This window comes from Macrobrachium rosenbergii, chromosome 25, assembly GCF_040412425.1.
Source record: "Macrobrachium rosenbergii isolate ZJJX-2024 chromosome 25, ASM4041242v1, whole genome shotgun sequence".
In the NCBI taxonomy this organism is placed as follows: Eukaryota; Metazoa; Arthropoda; class Malacostraca; order Decapoda; family Palaemonidae; genus Macrobrachium; species Macrobrachium rosenbergii.
Window position 1 is genome coordinate 28,884,632 of NC_089765.1, and position 24,392 is coordinate 28,909,023.

A 24,392-nucleotide genomic window follows, 5' to 3' on the forward strand; every position below is an offset into this window, starting at 1 on the left:
TGTTACACATTTATATGAAGTTGTATCATTTATATGAAGTTGTATTATTGCTTCTTTGGGAGAGATATCAACCTGAGAAAACAGGTTTATTCAGGACTCAACCTTTGATGAAATTTACAATGCTGCTAAAGAGGATGAAATTTATCCATTTCTTTACAATACTTTGCTGCTTCTTTACAGCTCTCTTCTGATCTGAGAAAAGTCCCAGCATCTCTAATGGACTACTGGAAGATAAGAGATGGACTTTTTGTTGATAATGGACTAATTCTCTGTGCCATAAAACGGAAAGATGTACTTGCCAGACTTCATGATTCCCACCATGGCATAGAAGCTACTAAAAGAAGAGCTCAACAAACTGTATAGTGGCTAGGTATTACAAGTGACATATAAAATACAGTAAAAGCATGTGAAGCTTGTTAAAGGTAGCTTCCTTCACTGCCTAAGGAACCATTATTATCACAGCCACTACATTCAAGACCCTTTGAGGATGCATCTGTAGATTTCATATGCAGGCAAGGATTTCTTAATTTACTGCAATCTTCTTTCAGGATGGCCACAAATTGGAGCATGTGACAGCAGTGCAACATCTTGGGACACTATCTGATTAGTATGTAAATGCTTCACATATGTCGGAATTCCTGTTAGGCTATGATCAGATGGAGGACCTAAATTTTCAAGTCATGAATATGACATTTTTAATTAATTTTTATTTTTCATAGCTAACAAACCTGAGGTCTTAACATTAGGATAAATCTTTCGGCACCAGCTGGAAACCGCTTTAAAAACAATAAAAAATCGCATATGCATAGATAGAATCTGTGGCATCTGGCATCTGATATGCAGATGAGGTGGAAGCGGGTCAGAGACCCAGCTGGAACCTCATGGTGCATTCAGGCTTTCTTCCAACCCAGGATAAGACATAAGAGGGGTGGCTAGAGGTGGGCAATCTATATTAAGACCTCAGGTTTGTTAGCTATGAAAAATACAAATTAATTAAAAATTTGTCATTTGTTCATACGTAGAACAAACCTTCAGTCATAACATTAGGATAGACTCACACTTGGAGGGAGGTATGAGAATCCTGAAGCAACTGGAGGTTTGGCATGCCTGATCACTCTTTCTAGAAATAAGAGTTCTAAGGGAGAGGACCTAAGCCTCTGAGTTGTTAGATAAGTGGGCATTTAACACCCAGTCCACTGGGTTAAAATACAACGCAGCAAGCTCGATTCATTGCATATATGGAAGTTAAAGAGAACTATATTTGTTCAAGCAACAAGCAACAAACCATGCCAACCACAGGTAACGGGTTTGTCACCATTTCTCACTCCCCTTGCTGGAGAGAGAAGTACAGGGTACTGAGAAGCAAATTTGTATGTTGTATGGAACATAAAAATGCTGTAACAGTATGGCTGCAACACTCACCTGCATCAAGCCAGTTCCAGCATATGATGTGCCTTAAAACTGCCCGTAGGTAGAGAAGAAAGGAAAAAGGGAAAGAAGACCAGCTGTCTTACTCATTGTCTCTTCTACACTATCATCTTAGGTAAGATACAAACGGTCCTGCCAGGGGCACTGGATGAGCTACAAGTGTTGTTGAACAGCCATAGGAAAAAGTGTCCAAGGACCTGTGGGCAATGTCCTTCAGGTAGAACAGACAAGTTCTTCTTAAATGCCAGAGAGGAACCTATTCCTCTGATTTCAAATGCCTTAGCATGCACAGTACTGGGGACAGAACTTGACGATGAGGCACAGGCTTGCCTAATTACCTCACGCAGCCAAAACAAAACAGTATTCTTGGACACTTCTTTCTTGGCTTGGCCTGTGCTAACAAAAAGTCTACAGCACCTAGCTCTGATGGGCCAAAGCAGTAACTCCTGAGGATCGCTGTTAACAAAATCCCTAGGGGAAGGAATAGAAAAAGAGGCAAATCTGTCATCGTGAACTGAAGGATTTTGAGTCTTAGCCACGAATTCCAGGACAAATTCAAAAGCCACAGACCCCCAAACTCTGGTGTGTTTAATGTCATAATCTAGACCATGGAGCTCACCAACTCTCTTTGAGGAAGCCAAGGCCAGGAGGAAAAACTGTTTTTCAAAATCAGATCCTTGTCTGACGACTGACGTGGTGGCTCGAATGGTGCTCGAGTGAGGCTACTCAGCTCCAGAGTTAGGTCACATATAGGAAGCTTGAGTTCCCTAAAAGAACAAGACTGCTCAAAACTCTTGAATAACATAGAGATTTCCCAGGATGAAGAGATGTCCATGTCCTGCAGCACACATTATGTTTAGTTACCCACTTTGGTCAGCAGTACCTGCTCATTATTGGTCACTTGCACCTGGATGGCAAGCAGCTGCAAAAGACTGTGATGCTCATAAACTTTTGGCCAAGGAAAAGGCAGATATACTATAGTCATCCTGCTAACCCTTTAACTCCATTCAAGATAGGTAAGTCAGTTTGGATCCTTGATCCCAATCAAAACAATGGGACAAAGTGGGTGTCACCATTGGTATTGGAAAGGAATGGAATGGAATAAAATTTAGGCCAAAGGCCAAGCATTGGGACCTATGAGATCATTCAGTGCTGAAAGGGAAATTAAAAGCAAAAGGTTTTAAAGGTGTAACAGGAGGAAAACCTTACAGTTGCTTTATGAAACTATTAGGAGAAGGTGGAAAGTAAGACGAAAGAAAGAGAACATGAACACAAGTAAAGTAAAAGGGGTTGCAGCTAAGGGGTGAAGAAATGCTGCAAAGAACCTTAATTCATGCCTTCAGTGCACCGCATGAGGTGCACTGACAGTGCTACCCCATTCCGGGGAACCATTGGTACTGGATGTTACAGGGACTACACATTGAACTGCCAAGTGGCCGTACATACTGGTATAATCGTTGATTCTTAAGGAAGTATCATAAGCCAGGAGGAACTCAAGCAGATATAATTAAAAAAGAACAACTTTGCCATGCAGCAGATTACATATTAATCAATCACTATAAAGGGAAAACTCAATGAAATTAAGATGAATACACTGCAGAGTCAAAGAGCTAAGGACAAGATTAATATGAATGCAAATGCTGAATCTAAAAAACTGAAGCAAAGCTAGGGGTGATCTCTAATTAAAGTAAAAAGCTATGAGATACACAACAGAATGAACCACACAGTTATAATGGATGGTCCACAAGCATACATGCAAAGTCATTCTTAGCTCTTGTACTTCTTTTATATTTTTAGACTTCAGAATTAAGGTGTCATGGAATACTGCAACTACCATTCTGGGCTTAATATGATTGAAGGGTTTACTATGAACAATCTGCTTCAAATTCACACAAATATAAGACATAGAATACACAATAACCCCATGTGAATCACAATTCAAGGAACCCATTAACCCATGGAATGGGAAATTAATCAAAGAAAAACAGCAAATTTTCCTCCTAGCATTTTCTACAGAAAAAATTAATCCTCTATAATAACTGCTGGTTTCTATGAAGTATTATTTCATTTCATACAAAAAAAAAAAAAAAACTGAAACTTAATAAATCCCTCATCTACCAAATGTGTGCAGACATTTCAGTCAGAACAGCTTGAGTTATTACATGAAAACCATGAATTGAACTACAGATACAAAAAAAAAACCTAAAAGTGGGAAGAGTAACTAAGCACAAAAAATAAAAGTGCTCTAGGATATGAAGCTAGCATACCTAAAATAAAATGCTGACATCACAAGTAAAACTAAATTAATGAAAAAATTAAACAAGAAGAAACTGGAAGAAAAGGCTAAGGCCATGGTTACTTACCATCCCTTGAACCGTGGCCATAATCGTATGTTGCTGGTCGAGATGGAGACTGATTACAAAACGAGTCTCGTGCAAATGGTGGCCTGTCATCACGCCCAAAGGACAATCTGTCTTCTCTGTCGAAGAAATCTCTTCTGTCTCTTCCAAAGGATTCTCGATCATCTCGTACAGGGTCTCTGTCAAATGCCCCTCTCAAACTATACCTGTCGTTACTAAATGGTTCTCTGTCAAAGCTATCATCTAGTCTTCGCTTATCAAACAGTTTATCTCTGGAAGGCATACCAAACCTGTCTTCTGCATGAGAATCAGGACCATCTCTTCCAAAGTTATCTCTTCTTCCTCTACCAAAGGAATCATTTGGGGCTCTTCCAAAGTCCCTATCATGTTGACCCCAATCACCTCTATCATCTCTACTAAAAGGTGGTCTGCTGTCTCTTCCAAATGGTCCATGGTCTTCTCTGCTGAAGGGCTCTCCATCTTTAGCAAAAGGTTCCCTATCTCTACCAAAGGGCTCCCTATCTCTACCAAAAGGTTCCCTATCTCTGCCAAAAGGCTCCCTATCTCTACCCATCTGCATCGATCTCCTGTCCTGGGGAGGACCCCATCTGTCTTGGTTGGAAGAATCATCCGAACGGCCACCTGTGTTCCTGTTATCACCATCATCCCAATTTGGTCTTCTGCGGTCAAGTGGCTCTCGATCCCGTACCAATGATTCATCTTTGCTATCATCATTCCTACAGTAAACAAAAAATTAATTAATTCTGAAATATAAAATGTGTACACTTGCATACATCATAGAAACATGCACAAACAAGAAAATGTATGCTTTAATATAAAAGTTTTACAAGAAATTCCAATTAACAAATTAAACAAGTACATCATTTCAAAATAAAGAAAATTTAATCATTCAAAATTACAAAAAAGGTCTTCTAATATATGGTTTCAAAATCTGCAGCACCTCAACCTGATAGACCTAAACAAAGCAATTTCATTACTTAACAGACCAGCTTAGGTCCAATAATAATAAAAAATATTTCACATTTACAGTAAGTATACAAGGTTTATTGGATGGTGGACCAAATGCACTTAAGCGGATGACCTCTTATACTTTGGTGGTAACCCAATAGGTACATTAGATGTCTCAGAGTGAATGCATGCACAAGACTGATGCTTTCCTTGTCTGTGCCTATGAAGGTTGACTCTGAACAAATGCACACAACTGATGCTTCCCTGTTTGAACCTGTGAGAGTGGGTCTTTTGTAACCAGTGAATGTGATCTGGCATTCCCACAGTTTGTAATGCTTCAGTTATTCAGCATCAGTTGTTTGTACCACAAAGAACCTGTGCTCTCTTATTAACCCCTTCGCCACCGGGACGTACACATGTACGTCTTTTACGGTACAGTAATAAAAGACCGCGACGTACGCCTATACGTCTTTCATCTCTCCTCGAAAAGCAGAGCTGTTTTCTTCAGCTTGGATGGGTTTCAGGCGTAGTATTGTGTATGAGAGAGGTGCAGAAGCTCCACCCACTATTCATTCTAGCCAATGAGTATCCGATGGTCGTCGTGACGTCATATTCATATGGGATATTATAAGGGGTATCGTCCAGCAGCACATGCCAGTGCGCCTCAAGCTGTTAGTTATGAAACATTGTCACGATCTTGTGAGTAAACCATTTGGATTCGAAGGCTAAACTTTTTCTCCTTTTGATTGCAGTTATTTTACAGGTTTTTTTATTTTTCAGTATCATGATGTCGGATGATAGTATTTCAGATTCTGGGTAGGAATACCTGCCAGATCTGTCAGATGATTATAGTGATAGTTGTTATAGTTGCTTAGAGGATGACAGCGACACCGAGATTTTAGAAGACATTGAACCCATTGTCGATGAAGGTTGGCAGTTCATAACAGATCCATTTTGTGACAAGCGCCCAGACCCACCCCCCGATTTCACGGAGGGTGACAATGGGATCTCTGTTTGCACACCCGACTTCACCTGCCCACGAGATGCATTTTGTTTCTTTTTTTGTGATGATGATATTGACAGACTGTGTGAATGGATGAATGCTCGGGCAGAGGAGTATTTTCGGTCAACAGGAAAGTGTACTATGTTTTTTGAAAACTTTTCATTTTTTTTTACACTAACGTAATTTTTATTATCATTATTTTTTCTACTACAAGTTGTAGTAGTAGTGGTATTACTGTTGAATTTTTTTATTATTATTATTGTTATTATTATGATTATGATTATTATTATTATTATTATTATTATTACCAATGCCATAAACATTCATTGATGTATACTAACTGTTTCCGTAAGAAAACTAGTATATACTGCTATTACTACTAGTACTATTTTACTAATACTTTACTACTTTTTCTGCTACTTTATTTCTTCTACTTTACTACTATTTCTATTTCTGCAATTACTTTTTCCACTAAATATTCCTCTTTTTATATATATATATATATATATATATATATATATATATATATATATATATATATATATATATATATATATATATATATATATATATATATATATATATATATATATATATATATATATATATATATATATATATATATATATATATATATATATATATATATATATATATATATATGTATATAGCCAATGTGGTGAAAAATATTCATTGGTATGTACACAATGTTTTCACATAAGAATATAAATGAAAAATATGAATAACAGAAAGTTTAGTGGGAGCAAATGATGACTGATATACTCGTGGTCTCATGCGGTATGCAAGCGTTATCGGCAGTGCAACAGGCCAGTGGCGAAGGGGTTAATGTGATCTTTTGTGTTTTTGCTTTAGCATGTAAACTATTTGCGCTTATTCACCACGTTTAAATTTCTTACTTCAGCGGACAATATATTGACATATATAATGAACTTAAAGAATATTAAATTTGTGTAAAAGCCATTTCTTTTTTTTTTTTTTTTAAGTAAAAGCATAACTATTTGTTTATCTAATGAATTTTCCAAAATTCTAATAGTCATGGTGAAAACTTATATAAAATGAAATAATTTAATTGTTCTTCATATTTTAAAAGCAACACTGTTTTTCTCTTTCAGGAAGATACTTTATCATAGCAACATACCTCACATTACCAATGAATCAAAGCACAGGAGGAAATGTTTCCTGGATACAAGACCTGAATAAATTACAAAAACGTAAGTGGCTTGGCCACAGGTTTCTGAGCATTTTGGATGCAACAAACAATAGGTAAGCACATAAGAGAAGCCAAAGATGTCTTACATGGCTCTGCCAAAAATTACAGTTTAGATGCCATAGAACAACATAATGCTATGGCACAACATAAGGGAATGTATCATAGCAAACATGAGAACCATGACCAGGCTGTAAACAAAGGGTTTTTACAGTTAAGAATTGCAAGTGTGATAGTTCAAAGAACTGACATAAAGATGGAGGCATCAAAAATAGACCAAAAAAATTTGCTAGACTTCCATGCATCTGATGGGTGGCTATGGCACTTCAGTAACCTCCACGGGTTACGTGACAGGAGTAGCTGGAGATGCAGTGAATCCACCTACTGAAGAAATAGGTCCTCGCTGAAAAGTTGTCCTATAGGACTGGCCTATTTTGGAAGTCACTACAGCAGAACGCTTAACCTGTTAAGCATCACCAACTGCATATCTTGGTCACCCTTAGCTCAGAAGTCACTATAGCAGAACACTTAACCTGTTAAGCATCACCAACGGCATATCTTCGTCACCCTTAGCTCATAATACTGTCTTCAATGGAGTATCACATTCTCCCTCTTTCAAGGTTGGTGCCCCACTGATCAAGCTCAGAAATACACTACTCTTCTACAAATTGTAGGAACATCATTTTGCAACACTATTAATTAAATTAAGGGTAAATGGAATTTTTTTTTTATTAATATCTATTTTATACTGTCAGTACTGTAACATACTCAACAGAAAGTAATGTACGTAGTTTAATACATCTTTCAGTATGTGTAGGTGTGTACAGGGTATTCGCATATGTATGCATCAAGTTAGGATCAACTACAAACAATATGTTTGCTCACCGTTCTCTCTCTCTCTCTCTCTCTCAACTTTTATAAAACAGACTTTGGGGTTACCTACGTTTAAACTGAAACAATGTTCGTATTTTTTTCACTGTATGAGATCTATTTACAGTATTTTATAAAACTATAAGCAAACATAGGTATAGGTATGTATATGCATTTTTAGAGTAATTAATTTTGCAAATATGTCTTTGAAACTGAATAGGAAAATTAATAAACAAAATCAATATAAAATACCAGCAGGATAGGCTATTATAAGTACTTTACAGACTTGTGCCACACTACACACTAAGCGACTGACGGTGCGAAAATAACCTAAAATTGCCAATAACCAAAATCGGCAATAACAGCACTTATTGGCGCCAATAGCCGGGGATCGGTGCAGCTCTTATGTGGGGATCAGTGCCAATAACCAGAGAGAAGCACATATCGGCACCGAAAATCCAGCTATCGTTGTCGCTAAACAAGCACCGTAAAATGGGATCGCCGGTAAGAGGAGGCAGGCCCTATTTTGTCTGTAAGTTGTGATGCCATTATAGCATTAATGACTGGTAGTCATTACCTTAATAGGCCCCATTGTGATTATCATAGCAGCAAAATAACTAAAAAAAAAAAAAACAAAGGTAAAAGATACTTACATAGAGCTTTCATCAGCTAAAAGTTCTGAAATGCTCATTACTGGTGAGTGGCCTCCCCTGCCTTGCCTGTTATCCATTCCCTGTAGGATAAACAAATGAAATGACAATCATATAAAAAACCAACCATAACAATAGTGGCTTAAAACTATTTGAAACAGTCTCTTGTTTTGAGGAAAACTATACTAACACTGGCACTGACTATACTAACATTGGCATTCATTGCATTTTTATATCACTTCCATAATTCATTTGGAATAAAAAAAAAATAATTCCAATTTTCTAAAATTTCCAGAACCGTTAATGATTAAAAATTTCTGTGCATTTTGCAATGACAATTTCAGACTTAAGACCTAAGCCATCAAGAATTAAGAGCTATCTAGTACTTTGCTCAACATGCAAAGGTTTAAAATTTTATTTCCCTTCAGTTTGAGGCAATGCTTACTGAATGTCTTGAAAATTTAACCAGGACCTCAAAAATTTTTAACATTATATCAGTATGTCAGAAAAATTCCATGATGATAAGGAAAATTAACATCAAAAGACCACTGGTGAGACCACTACCAATTTGGCAATTCTGCAGAAGTCCCATTTTTTATATTAAAGCTACAGTCCAGCATATTTTTTCCAACTAACATATTAAAAAATATACATATAAACAACTATGACGACTTGAACTTTGCACTGCAAAGTGTAGCAATGTACAGTGTTTCTTTTTGATAATTTAACAGTGTCAAGGATCAACTTATTTTCTAAAAACAGAATATGAATAAAGAAACCTACCCTCTGACCAAAATCATTATTATATTAATTGCAACAATTATAAAACTTTAAGTTTGAGTAATGTCCAATTCAATGGTAAATGCCAAATAAAAAAACTATATGTATAATATACTGTACTAGGTGTCAAATATACATATACCAATGGGTTTCAAGATACTCTTAAATTCTATAGACACTAGTAAACAAAATGGACAAAAACGTATGATCAAAGTAAAAAAAAAAAAATCTTGCCCTCTCGGACAGCAGGTTTTTCAATTTCTATTAGATTTATATATACCAAATACAGTATACATCTTGGGTCCCTGGAGTCTCGTTGTGTCCAGGTAATGTTGAGTTCTGGATAAGGTGAATTTGGATAATCAAGGGATTATTAATTCAAATTTAGAAGTTTACAACATGAGATGTGTATCTTTGGCATAATGTGCTCTTACCTGTCTGTCAAATCTGCTATCATTCCATCTACTTGGGGGCCCACCTTGGACATCTCTTCCAGGAGGGGCTGGAGGGGGCCCTCTGAACCCAGCATTAGGAGGTGGGCCTCTAAATGGAAAGCCTTGATTTGGTGCATTACCTAACAGACCAGGTCTTGGGGCTGCACCAAGTAAGCCCTGACCTGGTGGAGGGCCACATAATCCTGGCCCCATTAATCCCCTACCCAAAGGTTGGCTGGGAGGGGGTACACTGAAGCCAGGTCTTCCTGCTTTGAATTCAAACTGCAAAAATTACATTAAAAATATGAAAAATTTTTTTTTAATAATTTGTATTTTTTCTAACACACAAACCTGACGTCTTTACATATGGATAACTTTCGGTGAAGCTGGACAGCCTGGCCGTTCAACTTTTGCAAACGGTTATGGTAACAGTTACTGCCCACCCAACCAGTAAGCATTCAATCTCTTCAGTTTACCTCTTGGGCCAGATAAAAGAATGAGAGGTGGTGAGGGGCGGGCCTTTTATGTAAAGGACCTCAGGTTTGTATGTTAGGAAAAACACAAATTAATTGAAAATTTGTCATTTGTTCCTACACGAATACAAACCCTTGGTCTTTACATATGGGGATTTACTATTGGAGGGAGGATTCCAAGTACAGTAAACCCCATGTACTCATGTTCCCACGATTTGCGGACTCACCTATTTGCGGATTTCTCTATGGAACATTATTTGCGCAAAATTCGCCCATTCACGGTATTTTTCACAAAGAAACATTCACTAATTACTGTATTTTCATAAAATTTTCATGATTAAATGCACTTTTTGTGATGAAACTATTAAAATACTCAGGTATAAGAATTTTTAGTGGGTTTTTTTGTGTTTGAACTATCAATATAGGCAGTTCTAACTGTTCAGCTTGCCTGGTATTCTCTTCCTGGTCATGAGAGAAAAGGAAGGATAACATACCTCTGACCTGTTGAACATGTGTGATGTTCAACTGCCAGACTTCTGGGCACTTCGAATAAATGGAAAGCATGAAAACCCTTGATTCGAAAGGTACGGATAAACCCACAATGTCAAAGACTACGTAGCTAAAAACAAGCAACTGTCTTGCCCACAGTCAGTCCTTCTCTCTCCTTGCTGGAGAGAAGATAGGAAATGCATCTATTAATCCAAACAAAACTGGATTATAGACAGGAAACTCAGTCACACAGATCACTTACATACATGCCAGTCCAGCTCATGACAGCCCGTTCATTCCTTGTCTGTCCACTGAAGAGGATGGAAAACAGGAGGAAGGTAGGAAGCCAGTCCCACCCACACCTCCCTGTCCTTAAAAGCTGGGTAAACTACATGACTTATTGAGGATCCACCAAGGATCCAAGGAAAAGGAGTCCAGGACCCATGAGCAATAACCCAAGGTAAAAGGATAACAATGCGAACTGCACAATTACATTCTATACAAGTACCAGATCGACGGGTTCTTCCTGAATGCCATAGATCGATGGATGACTGTGGCCCCTAGAGATGTTGCCTCAAACGTACTGATGACCACCAGGAAATTGCAGGGTACGTTTCTAAGGTCGGAGAAATGATCTCTTTGCCTATCGTCAACACTCCAGGGTAAGAGGATATGAATGTGAATTTCACAAATACATTCTATCCTAATACATGTCCTTTCTGAATGTGACAGACATATGGATGACTTTGTCTTCTAGAGATCCTACCCAAAACGTACTAATGTCCAGTAGGAAGTTTCATGGTACGCTCAGTTGATTGGTTCCCTTGCTAGAGAAAGGATCCCTTGCCATCGTTTCTCAGGCAGCTCGAAGCTAACAAACTAGTCATTAGGCTTGGGTAGAAAGACCAAAGGACCATCTAAGGAAAATGATCATTTTGACTTATCACCTTCGAATATGTAGAATAAGCAGATCAGAACAGTCAACAACAGGAAAACGAGAGAAGGAAGAGTATGATCAATCTTCTTTCAAGATTGAGCAAGAATCGGAAGTCAAGATCAACCATCCTATCCCATGATTTCATTGAAAAAGTGCTGACATTTTATCCATCTCGCTTTTGATTCCTTGTTGGCCATTGTACTTAAATTACTTCTGTCTATCCGAATACTACCACTGTCGCAGACCTGACATGGAAGGACATTAGGACCTTTGGGGATCATGTTCACATTATGGTGTCGTTATCATACTGAGGATTATAAGCAGCAATTACTGCCTGCACTCCCCACTCCTCAGAGGAGTACGTAACAGCACGAGGGCCAAGGAAAGGGGCTCCAGATACCCCTCCTTGACGGAAGAAATTTTAGAATGTAGTCTCCGGATAAGTTGAGAGATATACCTTTTCAAACAAGTAAGGTATCTGTCAATACACGTCTGATATCATTCACGGAATACTTCAGACATGTGTATTCTAAAGGTCCAACATCTGATAGGTCTTATCTTCTTACCTATCTCGGTAAAGAAGAAAGCAATTAGAAAAGAAAGAGATGAGTGTCTCGATCAATTCCACTGTCCTTCTCAGTAAGATCTCATTGATACCGGAAGTGAAAGTGGTTTAGCATAGTCAAAAACAATCATTCAAACTTCCATGAACATAAAAGTTCTTCTTGGATATTAAAGACAAGTGCTCGTATACCGTTATTGGTATTACAACCAATCTGGCAGCAGAAACTAACAAGGTAAAGTAGGTATGCTCAATCACTTAATGTTGCCAAAGAAGACTAACTCTGTACCCATACATGAACATAGACTCCAGTGAGGAACTTGTCTGACATACATCCCTCACCCAGGAATATGTCTGATTGATGTCTATGTTGAGCATGCTACTGCAACCCCATTCATTAGCAATGTATACAGAGATGATAGGATAAACCCAGGGAGTGTCCTATGATAAGATGATCTTTGCAGATATGTGCTAAGTACTCTAATGTCAATGGACTTCACACTGTCGACAGAGATGTCCTAGTACTGTCAATGGAATGTGCATTGTCAATGGAGGAGACATCCTATGAGGAGATCCCCTATGATGACATAAGTTCAGTATGCTACTCAAAAGAGGAGTTGCCCTATGATGATAGGACAACCCCTCCCTTTTTCTTGACTAAGGTACCACCACGGTGCTGTTCCTGAGCAACGTTATGTAAAGCTTAAAAACTGAACTTAATGCTTGAAGGCACAAGAACTAGGATAATGAGATGCAGAACAATCAGGTTGGATTAGGATAGATAAGGGTAGGCTAAGATGGGAATTGTAACCAACCTAATCTAACCCAATCTCAAACTCTTGAAGAAAGGGAAGTCTTCCTTTAGTAGACGTCACTATCCCAAAGAACAGGCTCCAGGATATTGAAGAGCAGGTTGATAAAGACAGGTTCGAACTAGGTACGCTAGGCTAAGAACTCAGCTACTTGGGCTAGGCTATCTAAGCCACCAAAACCCAATTCCACCAAGAATCCAGAGGTGTTCTTGAATCCTTTCTTGAGCTTAGAAGAGCTTCAACAGCAGTAGGAGCGATCACAGGTAGGGATTTAATCTTCAGGATTATTATGTGAATATTAATAATTACTTCATAAGAAGAAAGAAAAAAGAGAGAGACTGACTGACTCTCTTCTCACACGAAGGGCTCCCACTATTCCCCGCTCTTGACAAGTCACTTCCTTGGAATCCCAAAGAGTTATGTCCGCGGATGTGTCAAGAGCCACATCCCTGTACAGACTTGATAAAGTCACGACCACGGACGAGGGCAAATGGACGTGCACCAGCCCTCGAATGTTGGCCATTACCTACATGACTGAAAGGCATTGTACAGACGTGCTGTTGATAACTTGCACATGGTTGTCGCTGACGGCCGCGGTTGTGACTCGCACAGCTGCGACCATGGTTCAGAAGACTGTGGGTGTGATTTGGATGTTTGTGGACATGATTTGGCACCTCTCTAGATGTCCACTAAAGTTTTATCAATGCTCTTCGCTCGACAGAATGAATGAGTCAGTGAACGGATGGGAAACAGCACTTCAGCATGGCACGGCTGAAGGCCATCCCATTCTCCTCTCAACCTTCCACTTAGGTAAGGTTGATGGTCACAGACTCGGACATGCAACCGCACGATGGCTGAAATACAAGCAAAACAGCTGTTGTTATCCGATTCGGTTATAAGCAAAACAACAGTTTCTCCTTCGGTTGTTTATGGCTGTACGCATTTAAGCAAGAGTACATAACGTTACTGACAATACTTTTATCATTCTCTTTTACCTTAACTAGAAGATGAGATAAGGAGATGGAGGAAAAGAAGTTGGTCTATTGTAATTTGGTCTCTCTCGCTGCCTGATTGTATGCTGCTGCCTGCGCTCATGTGAAATTTAAAAATATTTTATAAATATTGTCGTATCGATATTAATTGCTTACCCCATCGCAAAATCGAATTATCATAACTCATGCACTACCTGGGTACCTGAGATTCTAAGTTTTATCACAAAAAGTGCATTTAGTCATGAAAATGATATGAAAATAGTGCAATTAGTGAATATTTCTCAGTGAAAAATACTGTGAATGGGTGAATTTTCCAAGAATAATGTGTATATAAGTTCCATAGAGAAATCCGCGAATAGGTGAGTTCGTGAATCGTGAGAACGCAAATACGGGGGGTTTACTGTACCTGAGTGACAACATAAACTGCGCATCTGAGCCTAGAAAAGAAGAACAAAACGGAGTTGCCCACCAACCAAGGAGGGGAACAACCCCTAGAAGTCACCACGCAGATGGGGCTCCCAGGCTCACAAGGAACACACTTCCATCAGATCTGGCTTGGTTCCAAATTTTCACCACAGAACTAATGAGTTGGATGAGGTACAACAACACATGAAGCAGCAACACTGGGAGAGCAAAGAGAATGTATGGGGGCTCCTAGGCTTTGAGCGGGACAAGCCGCCATCCGACTTCAAGGCGAGCAGCAGGGCTGACACCTGCCGTGCAAAAAGACAGGGAAATCCAGAGACAAAAACAAGTTATAAACTGTAGGGCCTGAAAAGAAACAAATAATATGCATTCCTCCTCAGGACGGGAAGAAACCTCCCACTCTGGGAGAAAGGAAAAGAAATACGTACATCTGTATCTAAGGAAATGAGCTTTACGATCCCCCCCCCCCCCGGCCTCCCAAAACGAGGAAGAGGCAAGATGGTAAATTCTGGCTGGACCCAAGCATGTAGTCGGGACCAACACAACCATAGAACTTGCGCCATTAACATTTGTGTTGAGGGAGTGGAGGAAAACTTGCTAGGTTAGTAAGATGAATCGTTGCATGAAACCCTCGGCTGCAACATGAATCCGTAATGTCTCGACCATCTCAACCTAAACATCTGAGAGACTGAAACATTACCACGTTCCCAGAAATTGTGTAGTTTAAATCAAAACATGTAAAAAAAAAAAAATAATTAAACACACCTAGAAAGTGTTGAGAAACAACGACAATGAAAGTGCTGAGAAACAACAACAATGATATAAGTAAATATATCATTGAAGACATACAAATAAAACATATTAAAATGTTTTCATATAACAAAATGCATAAATGTTTCAATATATCCAAAGCAATATTTCAAATTACAAATGCAAAATATACAACAAGAGGAAAAAGGCTGAATGGCAGGACAGAGAAGTAAAGCATGTCTCGTCGAGACTGCGGCCAAAAGTAGACTGAAGATATTGAATGTATACCTAGTGGGTGGGTGGTACCCCCGCCCCTACCTTAGGTAACTGTTATCATAACTGCCTTGCAAAAGTTTAATGGCTGGACTGCTCAGCTTCGCCAAAGTTATCCATATGTGAAGACCAAGGGTTTGTATTCATGCAGGAACAAATACATCTTAAAAACTCTTGATAAAAATAGACAAACTATGATAAACATTTCAACTGCACCTTAATTTCAAGACATTACCTACTAAGACAAGAAACAAAAATTATTCTTATTATAGATAACTAAACAAGACTACAAAGTTTACAAATCTTAACTCACTGAGGTGGCCTGAAGGGTTTGCTTGATCAATTTACACATACAAACCTCTAGGCAAAAAAAACCCTACTCTGAACTTTGGTTACAGTTTTTAAATTTATAGTGTCCGTGGACCCTTTGGGAGAAGATACTGAGTAATTCAGGAGGACTGGTTACAGATATGAGTTGTATTGTACCAACAAGCTAAAACCTTGGGAACTTTAAATTTATGATATCCATGGTCATTTGGGAGAATATTTTATATGAAATTTACTGTAACCAAAAACTAAATAACTTCATCACCTACTGATTTTATAGTATCCATGGGCCCTTCAAGAGTACTGGGGGTAATTCAAGAAAATTATGAAATAGATATGAAATTACTTGTACCTAAATGCTCAATAAATTAGTTTCCCAGGGCATACAAGAGAACATTAGGGTAAGTCAATGACATTCTTTACAAGACTGACTCTACCCATATACTCAAAACTTGGCAACTTTTTATATTCATAGTACCTATGGTTCCTAAGGAGAATATACAAGGTAATTTAAGACGAATATTTACAGATATGAGAATGACTGTGCCCACTCTCACTAACCTGGTCATTTTTCAAATTTTTAGTATCCACAGTCCCTTTGGGATAATGCACAGGGGACTACAGTAAACACCCCGTATTCGCAGGGGATGCGAGCGAATAGCTAAAATCCGTGAATACTTAAAGCCCCTCTAAAAGCACTTAGAACTGACTATTTTGATAGTTTAAACACAAGAAAAACCCTCTAAAAATGCTTATACCTGAGCATTTTAATAGTTTTATCACAAAAAGTGCATTTAGTCATGAAAATTATATGAAAATACAGTAATTAATGAATATTTCTCAATGAAAAATACCGCGAATGGGCGAATTTTCCGCAAATAATGGGTAGATACGTTCCACAGAGAAATCCGCAAATACGTCGGTCCGCAAATCGTGGGAACGCGAATACGGGGGGTTTACTGTATCTGGTCACCTGGGTAAATATACATGGTAATTCAAGACTATTCAAGATACAAGATTAACTAAACCCACATGCTCAATAACCTGGTCCCTTTTTCATGTAACACCTCAACCTAAAAGACAATATGAGGGTCTGGCTTTCTGATAAATAACGTTCTTATAAGTAACAAAGACCTTATATTGTAGCCTACACTTGGATATTTTCTAAATGTTACAACTAACAACAATTCCATGTACAGTATTTCCCATCCTCTAAGTCACTTTTCAAGTAAAATTCCTAATACTTCCCAGATGACACCAGAATAGAATCAGATAATGAGTACAAAATAACAACAATGCTAAAAAATAAAAACTGGTTGCCATAATTCAGAAGTACATTGTCTGATGGTCATATGTTACTGTAAATACTCCCATATCATATGACCTTCCAAAACGTGATTTTTGACTAAATTTTAGGGGATTGTACCATACATGAGATACAAAATGTGTGTGTGTGTGTAAACTGTTATCCCTGGTTAGGCTATTTCACAGACTATATCCATTTGCAAAAGTCAATAGTACAGCTGCATTTACAATTATGATAATTTTAGTAAACTGTTGTTTACTACTGTATCAAGTTATACTGCATGTATTACTGTCATACTATTGTTTTGTAAATTAAGAACACTGTAATCAGTCGCTACTTGCATTCTGGTAGTATTCACATTCTCAAAATTACCAACTGATTGAGTTTTACCCTCATCACTAAGTGACAGCTGAGTACTACCACCATCCTCAGTGCCACTAGTTGCTAAATGAAATGTAAATCAGATACAATTTTTTTTTTTTTGCAAAATGACATTTTTATGATAAAATTGTTTTATATATACTGACCAAGTAACTACATAGCTATTAGTTTCACTTACCAGTGGCAGCTTAAAAATTTGAAACTCACGGTAGCGCTCTATTGTTTTGGTGTCGGTAACTCCGCCCCACCCACTTTCAGGGAAGTATAGGTACAACACAGCTGAATAGTTCAATTCGTTTGTGCCCTATGTCCATGAGAAGGGGAGGCAGGAGGGCTACGATCATGTAGTTACTTGGTAAGTATATACAAAACTTTATCATAAAAATGTCATTTTTATATAAGTAACTTGCCAAGTAACTACACAGTTGAATTCCACATTGACAGGAGGTGGGATACATGGACATATACTACTCAAAAACACTTACTAATGAAAATGAATTTGGAATAGCAAAGTAGCTAGCTTTGGTACAATGCTTGTTGTAACCTTACCTGGTGAGAGAGCTACAGCAGGAAGATACTTCCTCTGGTCGATGCTAATCTTGAACAGTAGTGGCGTGGCAGTATAGCCAGGTGTTGCTTCTACTTCAGTGGATGCTTTGCAGCTGAGGAGTACTCCCATGGTTGTCAAAGTGTCATAATAAAAACAAAACCCTTGCCCCGGGCGCAGTACCACAAAACAACCAGAAAACCAAGCTACCCATACACCATATAAAATCACTCAAGCATTACCCATCCATTACAAAACACAACGATTGGTGGGTACTACAGGTATACTCTACGCCCAAAATTCCGAAAACTCAACATCCTGTATTCAAGGCGAGTGGATAGAGGAATGGAAGTGATACCTCCTATCCTTCTTCCCCCAATACCATGCCAGCCACGGATAATGGACCTAAGGTACTGGAGTTCTCATATACAGTTTCCATATCACACAGATAAAAAATTTGCAAACACTGACTTGTATCTCTGGAAGATGGATTGCACTATTGTAGAGAGAGATAAGTTTCGCTTTAAAGCCAGCAGAGTAGTTACTGTCCTAATTTTGTGGGCTCTAACTTTACAAATGGGAAAATCCTCTTCTCGAGTCTTCAGCTGAGACTCAGGAATTACATCCCTCAGAAAAAGGAAGTGCTGGGTCCTTGACCAAGCACCAGAGGTAATGGGAAGGACCTCTGACACTTCTAGTCCTCTCCAGGTAATGCTTTAACGTTTTTACTGGACAAAGAGCTCTCTCTTGGTCTGTTGGTCCGAGAATGTCCGTCAAACTCTTGATCGTGAATGAAAGGGGCCAGGGATTGGAAGGTGTTTCATTCTTAGCTAAGAAACCCAAAATGAAGAAGCAGACTGCATCTCCTTGTGCAAAACACACCTTATTGCTCAAGGCCTGTAGTTCATTAGTCCTCTTAGCTGTAGCTAAGGGCTACTAAAAGAGAGTCTTCCTGGTAAGGTCCTGAAGGGATAAGGACTGGAGAGGCTCAAACAGAGGGCCCAAATGATGATTTAAGACTACATCTAAATTCCAAGATACTGAAGCTATCTTGTCCTGTTTCGAGGTGTCTGAAGGTTTTATCAGATCGCTGATGTCTTTATCAGTGGACAAATCCAGGTCTCTATGCCTAAACATGGAGTTAAGCATAGCTCTGTAGCTCTTGATTGTGGGTTAAACTAACCCTCGGGAGATCCTTAAGAAAAGCAGAAGACTGGCGTCTACACTTTGCAATCGCTTCTACAGCTGGTCTTGTAGAGCCCTTCGTTCTAGCAAGCTTCCTGACAGTCTGAAGCTTGTCAGAGCAAGAGCGAGTAATCCTTGATGGAACCGGTGAAAATGTGGTTGCTTGAGTAGATTTTATTTCTGTGGCAGAAGTCTTGGGGAATCCACTAGAAGATCAAGGAGGTCCGGACACCATTCCTTCTGCGGCCAAAAGGGGCCACCAGGGTCATTGACGTGTTTCTTGATGACATCTCTCACCATACTGAATGGTGGGAAGATGTATACATTGAGGCTCAACCAGTCCTGGAGCATTGCATCTGTTGTCCACACGAGAGCATCCGGGGCTGGTGAACAACACAAGGGAAAACGATGGTTCCTCAATGTTGCAAATAGGCCTACCGATGGCTTCCCCAACCGTTTCCATAGGTCTGCGCACACCTGCGGATTCAGTGTCCATTCTGTAGGTAGGACCTGTTTGCAGTGACTTAATTTGTCTGCTAGGACATTTAATTTGCCCCATATAAAATGTGTGACTATGACTATAGGAGAAGCTCCTTGGCTACTTGGTAAAGAAAGAAGGAGTGAGTCCCTCCCTGATTCTTCATATACGCTAGGGCAGTTGAATTGTCTGAATGTACTATGACTGTGCTGTTGAAAGTTAGTGTTGCAAAGTGCTGAAGAGCTAAGTGAATAGCTTTCAGCTCCTTGATGTTAACCCTTAAACGCCGAGCCTCTATTTACAAAAACGTCTCCCGTATGGCGCCGGCGTTTTGGAGTTAGCGCCGAAGCGGTAAAAAAGTTTTTTTCAAAAAATCACAGCACACTTAGTTTTTAAGATTAAGAGTTCATTTTTGGCTCCTTTTTTTGTCATTGCCTGAAGTTTAGTATGCAACCATCAGAAATGAAAAAAATATCATTATCATATATAAATATTGAAATATATGACAGCGCAAAAAAATATTTTAATATATAATTTTATACATATCGCGCTGTGAGCAAAACGGTTAAAGCTAACGGGTTATTTTTTTTCTTTGTATTGTACACTAAATTGCGATGATTTTGGTATATAACAAATTGTAAAACGATCAAAGCAACACAGAGAAAATATTATCACAATATGATGCATGAATCCGTAATGCTCGGACGTAAAAAAATGTTTTTTTCAAAAATTCACCATAAATCGAAATATTGTGCTAGAGACTTACCGTTTGTTGAAAAATGAAGCTAATTGATTGAATATTACTAGACTGTAAGTGTTTTAGCTTACAATTGCAGTTTTCAACCATTTCGGTCCAGTTAAAGTTGACCGAAGGTAGAATTTTTTCTATTTATCGTAATTTATATGAAAATATTTCAAAACTGATAAAAGCTACAACCATGAGTTATTTTCTGTGGTATTCTACATGAAATTGCACACATTTTCAAATATAAAACTTTATGTAACGACTAATATAAAACGGTGCAAACATTACGACAACGTGACGAAAGAATTTCTGAGATGTTCGGCAGAGTTACCGAGCGGACGAAAGGAAAATGTTTTTTTTTTAAATTCACCATAAATCGAAATATTGTGCTAGAGACTTCCAATTTGTTGCAAAATGAAGGTAAATGATTGAATATTACTAGAATGTAAGAGTTTTAGCTTACAATTGCGTTTTTCGACCATTTCGGTCGAGTTAAAGTTGACCGAAGGTTGAAATTTTGGCAGTTATCGTGATTTATGTGAAAATATTTCAAAAGTGATAAAAGCTACAACCATGAATTATTTTCTGTTGTATTCTACATGAAATTGTGCACATTTTCATATATAAAACTTTATGTAACGACTAATGTAAAACGGTGCAAACATTACGACAACATGACAAAAGAATTTCTGGCGTGGACGTAAGGAAAAAGTTTTTTCAAAAATTCATCATAAATCGAAATATTGTGCTAGAGACTTCCAATTTGTTGCAAAATGAAGGTAAATTATTGAATATTACTAGAATGTAAGAGTTTTAGCTTACAATTGCGTTTTTTTACCATTTCAGTCGAGTCAAAGTTGACCGAAGGTTGAAATTTTGGCAGTTATCGAGATTTATATGAAAATATTTCCAAACTGATAAAAGCTACAACCATGGGTTGTATTTTGTTGTATTTTACATGAAATTGCGCACATTTTCATATATAAAACTTTACGTAACGGCTAATATAAAAGTGCAAAAATTACGACAAAATGACGAAAGAATTTCTGAAATTTTCGCTGAGTTACCGCAGGGACGTAAGGAAAAAGTTTTTCAAAAATTCACCATAAATCGAAATATTGTGCTAGAGACTTCCAATTTGTTGCAAAATGAAGGTAAATGATTGAATATTACTAGAATGTAAGAGTTTTAGCTTACAATTGCGCTTTTCGACCATTTCGGTCGAGTCAAAGTTGACCGAAGGTTGAAATTTTTTGTAGTCGACATACGGTACGTCCACTTGGCACCCAAAAGACAATTTTAGTCGACGTATGATTGGTCCAGTAGGCGTTTAAGGGTTAATATGAAGACTTCTCTCGGGTTGCAACCACGTCCAACACTTCCATGTCCCCTAGAAGAGTGCCCAACCCAGATCTGAAGTGTCTGAGTATAAGGTGAGACTGGGGCTCAGAGGGTGTAGAGACTTCACTTCTGAGAATCTTCCTTCCACAAGCCACCTCCGGCGGTCCTCCTTGATCTTGGGTGTGATCAGAAAAACAAATGAGTCTGGAAGGGCCTTCCTTTGCCAACTGGCCTTTAGGAAGAACTGTAACACTCGTGTGGTGTCTTCCTAAAGGCACGAACTTCTCTATGGATGAGAGAGTGCCTAGCAAACTCATCCACTCACTGGCTGAACATGACGAGAGAAAGAAAATTCTGAATCGTCCGGAGGCAGGATTGGACTCTCTTGTAGGACATAAAAGCCCGAAAAGCTAGAGTCGATCTTCATTCCAAAATACAGAATTGACTGATTAGGGACTAATTGGGACTTGCTCAAGTTTATTAACAGGCCCAACTCTTGAGCCAGAGAGAGTGTCTTCTGAAGGTCCTCTGTGCATCTTGATTCCAAGGGGGAGCACAGGAGCCAGTCACCTAGATGCGGACAAATGTTGATTCCCATAAGATGGAGCCACTTCGCTCGAGGGGCAAGAACCGGGTAAAAACTTGAGGGACTGTGGAGAGGCTGAGGCACAGAGCCCGAAATTGGAAGACTCAGCCCTGGAACTCAAACCACAAATACTTCCTGGAATCCGGGTATACTGGAACATGGAAGTATGCGTCCTGCATATCTATAGTTGCCATCCATTGCCCCAGACGGATGGAAGACAGGACTGACTGATTGGTTTTCATCTTGAATTTCAAGGTTTGAACAAAGAAATTCAGGGCACTGACGTCCGGGACAGGTCTCAAACCTCCCGATAACTTTGGGACGACGAACAGATGGTTGTAAAACCCTGGCGTGCTTACATCCTCGACCACCTCCACAGCTCTCTTCCTGAGCAGAGACGAAACTTCCTGTAACAGGGCCAAAAACCTCTCTGAGCCTATAGAATAGGCTGCCACATTGATGGGAAAGGACACTAAGTGAGATTTCTCCCTGAAAGGAATGCCATATCCCTCTCTGATGACTTTCAATACCCAAAGTTTGGTATTTCTGACTTTCCACTTGCTCCAAAAATGTAGGAGTCTTGCTCCCACCAGGACAAGGAGGACAGGATCCTCACTTGCGAGAGGAAGGCTGGACCGAAGTATTCTTGACTGGTCGAACTCACCGAAGATTCGTTTGTGGATGGGGCTGGAACTTAGCTCTACCACCTCAAAAGGGCGGCTGCTGTAGTGGTGAGATTGTCCTCGAAGCAGAAGCAGCCAAAGGAACAGGTTCTGACTCCCTAGGACATTTGGTGGACTGCACCAGCAGATCTTGTGTAGACTTCTTATGCAACTCCGCTACTACATGCTCTACTGAGGCATGTGAAAAGAGGCTACAGTGGTCCAACGGAGCAAAAAGGAGTGCGGACCTCTGGAGTGGAGTAACTCCTTTTGTGGTGAGTAAGCACCACTGCTCTCTCTTCTTGAGGACTCCCACTGTAAACAAGGCTGCCAGCTCCTGGGATCCATCCCTAATTGCCTTATCTGCACAAGAGGGCACTCCTAGCAGGTCAGCAAAAATTTGTCTTGGAGGGTAGCGCAATCTTCAGTCTTCTTCACCAATGAGACCACTGTCCAATCCAAGTAATCTAGCTCCAACATGAACAAAATCTTGGTAGAGGAGAATACTGATCTTCATGCTGAATCAATCAAACTGAAGAAGCCCCCTTAGGAGGAGGCAGAAACTCACAAAGAGGAAGCTTCCCCAGTGACATAAGACAGGTACATTATCTTCAACAAATAAGGAGGGGCACAATAAAACAACCTTGACCAAATCCCTCTTCACTGTCAGCCAACTCTCAATGCCAGACAGGGCTTTCTTCAATGGAGAAGACAGTACCACCTTAGGCAACCCGGAGGATTCCATAGGCTGTCTCACCATGGATGCTGAACTCGGAGAAGAGGGGTCGCTGGCGAAAAGAAAATTGGAAAGCAGAACTTTAAAAGAGACGCACATGCAGAAGAGGGCTGTTTCTGGTCAAAGCCCTCTTCTTCAGACGTAATAGGAGTAGTCAAATTCGCAGATTCATAAGACACTGTCGGCTTTTGCTTGTGGTCTAGAATACTTTCTAGACGATGCTGGATTGTTCCAATGAAGGATCCTGGACCGATTGGCGACCAGAGTGTGGCACCGGAAGTCTGGATACAGTTGACACCAACTTGGAAGGTGAACAGGTAAACACTGAGGATGTGTGTGCACAGGTAACTGCTCAAACACTGCATGCTTCTCGGATCCCAATGTACGCTTGTTTCCCTTGGATCCCACCAGACACTTGGATCCCTCAGATCCCACTGGACGTTTGGATCCCTCGGAACCCACTGGAAGCTTGGATCCCTCGGCTCCCACTGGGTGCTCGGATCCATTGGTTCCCACTAACCACTTGGATTCCTTATGATGCTCGGAATACACTGCGATCTTGGATCCCTTGGATCCCACAGGATGCTCTGAACATTTCTTGGAAGCCAGTTTGGGCATCAAACACTGGTGCTCTGACACTGATACTATAGGCGACACATGAC

General features: G+C 39.4%; 1 protein-coding gene across 1 annotated transcript in view; it reads right to left on the reverse strand.

The window, feature by feature from the left end:
* LOC136852519 (YLP motif-containing protein 1-like) overlaps nt 1-24,392 on the reverse strand; it is a 277,111-nt gene that overhangs the window by 146,190 nt on the left and 106,529 nt on the right. The window contains 3 exon segments of the mRNA XM_067127217.1: nt 3,792-4,525; nt 8,512-8,591; nt 9,723-10,004. Of these exon segments, the coding sequence (XP_066983318.1) occupies nt 3,792-4,525; nt 8,512-8,591; nt 9,723-10,004 (1,096 nt within the window).